General features: G+C 35.9%; 1 protein-coding gene across 1 annotated transcript; it reads left to right on the forward strand.

Moving 5' to 3' along the window:
• The first annotated feature begins 1498 nt into the window (after positions 1-1498).
• Positions 1499-3365, forward strand: GJE1 (gap junction protein epsilon 1). Its single transcript, XM_058534315.1, is given in 4 exon segments — positions 1499-1537; positions 2210-2362; positions 2364-2393; positions 2973-3365. Coding segments are annotated over 4 exon segments (615 nt in total).
• Positions 3366-3615: the final 250 nt, after the last annotated feature.

A 3615-nucleotide genomic window follows, 5' to 3' on the forward strand; every position in this document is an offset into this window, starting at 1 on the left:
CCAACTTAATTTTTATGGTAATAAGAGTGTAATTTTGGCCTGCGTCTGCCTTATTCCTTTGTCTTATGACTCAATTGGATCATAACCTGTAAGTGGAAGACGGATATTATTTATTTGGCCCCTCATAGATCCCAACAATGAAAATGATGCTACATTTCCCTCTTCTACACATGCAATTAAGGTTCAAGCCAATTTTATTCATCTCTGAAAGAACATAGGAAGACGGATGATTTTTACATGTTTGACACTTGTATATATTTGTCTCAACAAAAAGTCCTTACTGTACAACGGTAAAAGTCAAAGTGAGGTTGCTCCCATGTAAGTGATTGTTATGGCTTTTAGATGCCCCTGTAAAGGAATCAACACATAGCAAACCTGGAATTCTGTTTCTGAAAAGATGAGACTATAGGCCAATTTCTCTTATCCAGCAGCTCTGAGGGGTCATTATGTTGTCCATTCTTATTTTTTCCTATCCAGGACAACACTCTGACTCAACAAGGCCACTGCCCCTTGCCCACTGGTTACAAGTACACGCGTTATGCAGTCACTTCTCCACTCACGGAGGAGAGCGATGAAGGTGTCTGGAGTCACAACTTTCTCAGATCACAAACAAAACAGAGACGAGAGAAACAGGTGAAGAAAAGAGATGTGACCCCCCACTGGCTGTATGGCATTGCAAGTGGATGGAAAATAGTAAGCAGATGTATCGGTTAGAAGACAGCTACTCGTCTGTCCTGGCCTCTGCTAATCCTCAGCGCCCACCCATAACAATGTCTCGTAGTCCGCTCGTCCACTCAGGGACACAAGGAGGGGAGGGCAGGATTGTTCACGTGACTTGTGCTAGATCCCGGTCTTATCTTGATTAGCAGGACCCTATCCTTTTCCTTAGAACAGAGATCTAAGTGCATATTTTTCCCTGTCTGTGGACAAAACAGCAACACATCAGTAATATTCAATGACGTAATAACCACCATGGCCTGGGTTACAGTTTCTAAAAATTCCCAGAAATTAATTCTATTCCATAGAAGTAAACCAGAAAGAATCAGGAATATTTTTCATGTACTGATCTTTTCAGACACACCTAAATGGAAAACTCTAAGCTCAAGAGTCCACCGATTTCCATACATTAAACTCGCAGGTAATGGAAAGGCGTTGGGTGCCCTGAACCCTTGCTGGCTTCTTGCTTTGCTGGCACTCCTGTCTGGTTCGCAGGCTATGCTGACAGCGTAAGCCACGGGATTGTTAGATAGACCACATGCCCTCAGCTTTTGTTTCTTTGTTTTAGGACAGAGATAGGAAAGTTGATGGGGGCCCCAGAGATCCATGAAAAAAAGAAAAGAAAAAGACAGAAAAGGAGGAGGGGAGAGACATTTGCAGTGATAAATGCTTTCTACTGTAAGAGTCATGACAGATTATAAGAGTTTGATTCTAGTGGAAGCAAACTGACAAGTGGGTTAAGAATTTACCCACAGGGATGCAGGATAACATCTCCTGAAACATGTCTCTCAGTTACATCAAAAACTTTGATGAAGGATGTGTAAGTATTAGAAAAAAACCCAAACAATTGTATGACTCTTCTCTGTGTATTTTAACCTGATTTGCATGAGTGTTGTTGAATAAGTTCCTCTACATACATGGAGAATAATATAAACATTAATCATATACTTCAAAATATTCTGAATTTAAAGTATAACTAGAATAATTCAGCAAGTACTTCTAGCTGTTGTTTTAAAGTAGCTTGCTCTCTCTAATTTGATCATTGAGGAGAAGAAAATAAACTGTAATGACAACTAAATAAATATCTGGTTGTTAAGATAGTGTGTATATTAATGAGTTTGATATTTTGTTTGTTATCTAATTTTCCAAAAGAGGTACTAGATATTCTAAGATTCTCTTGATTTTATTGCAAAAAGATTACAGGGGTAGGGGCTATTAATCAAATTCAAAGCTTTTTAAATATTTCCAGAATTATACATTTGATTAGCAGCATGTCCCTATTTGACTGTTGCACTTCAAACTTGCAGAGTGAAAAAGGGTAAGAAATCTCATAATGCAAGATTTGCATTGGGCTTGATGATCTCTAAAGTTCTATCTCGCTTCGAAACTTCATGTCTTAAATTTTTAAAAATATGATAATGAAAACATCCTAAAATATCCTCCTTTAATGTTTGTTTTCAAAACATTTTTTTTTCTCCTAAAATCATAACAGATGAAGCCTCCAAAGGTGATGGGTCAATTCCACACCCTGTTCTTTGGGTCGATCCGAATGTTCTTCCTTGGGGTGTTGGGTTTTGCAGTCTATGGGAATGAGGCTCTGCACTTCAGCTGTGATCCAGACAAGAGAGAAATTAACCTCTTCTGTTAACAGTCAGTTCAGACCAATCACTCCACAAGTAAGTTTTTCTGCATTCACATAAACCTTACTCTACACCAAATAAAATTGTTTTTTTTAAAATGTAAAATAATGTCATAATTAGATGAAGAATGCCCTAACAGGTATTATTTCTAGGATTATTACTTCTTCTCTAACTGGTTGTATATTTCAGGTAAGTTAATTTGAGTTGATCAAGAGTTTCTTCCAACTCCAACATTCTATTATCTATTGATAATAGATATAGATAGGGATAATAGATGATAGATATTGATCTATTCATATTCCAGGCCTGTAATTAGAAAATGGAAATTGGGCAGCTACTAAAATACAATATTTCATCATAATTAGTAATTGGTAGGTGATGACAGTAAAATGTGATGACGTTTTCACAATTACTATATGTTTAAAGTTTTAAACATCTTAGTAATCAAATAATATATGTTCAACATTACTAGCTTCATTTATTATTTTTATTCTTATAAGACTTATGAAACTTAGAATTTTTAAGTCAGCCTCTCTTGAGAGTCGGTGAACGTTTTTAGCGTATTTTTGGTTACATGTTGATTGATTTGACTAAGACATTTCTGACATGCTTTAGGTGTTTGGGGCTTTACAACTAGTGATTGTACTGGTTCCTGGAGCTGTTTTCCATCTTTATGCTGCATGTAAAAGCATCAATCAAGAATGCATTCTTCAAAAGCCCATCTACTCTGTAATTTATATCCTCTCCGTTTTATTAAGAATTAGTCTGGAAGTGATAGCATTTTGGCTTCAGACACGCCTCTTTGGTTTCCAAGTAAAACCCCTCTACCTGTGTGATGCTGGATCTCTTGTGGAAAAATTTACTATTATAAAATGCATGGTGCCAGAACATTTGGAGAAGACCATTTTTCTCATTGCAATGTATACATTTACTGTAATTACAATAGTCTTATGTGTTGCTGAGATTTTCGAGATCATATTTAGAAGATGCTTTCTAATTAGACAGTGACCAAAAGGTTGATTACCTACTGTCATGCCACAGTTATTTATAAATCATTTTTATTTTGTTTCATGTTATTCAGTGAGTAGCTCAATTTCAAACTTACCTTAGTGTGTCTGAAATTTATGTCTAATATAAAATATAAGACTAAGTTCTAAGGCAGGGATTCTTGAACAAACATTTCATTCTATTTTAATTTTGTCACATATTAGAAAACATACACAGAACTAATGTTAACTCCTTTTTAAATAGTACTTTT

This window comes from Diceros bicornis, chromosome 39, assembly GCF_020826845.1.
Source record: "Diceros bicornis minor isolate mBicDic1 chromosome 39, mDicBic1.mat.cur, whole genome shotgun sequence".
NCBI lineage: Eukaryota > Metazoa > Chordata > Mammalia > Perissodactyla > Rhinocerotidae > Diceros > Diceros bicornis.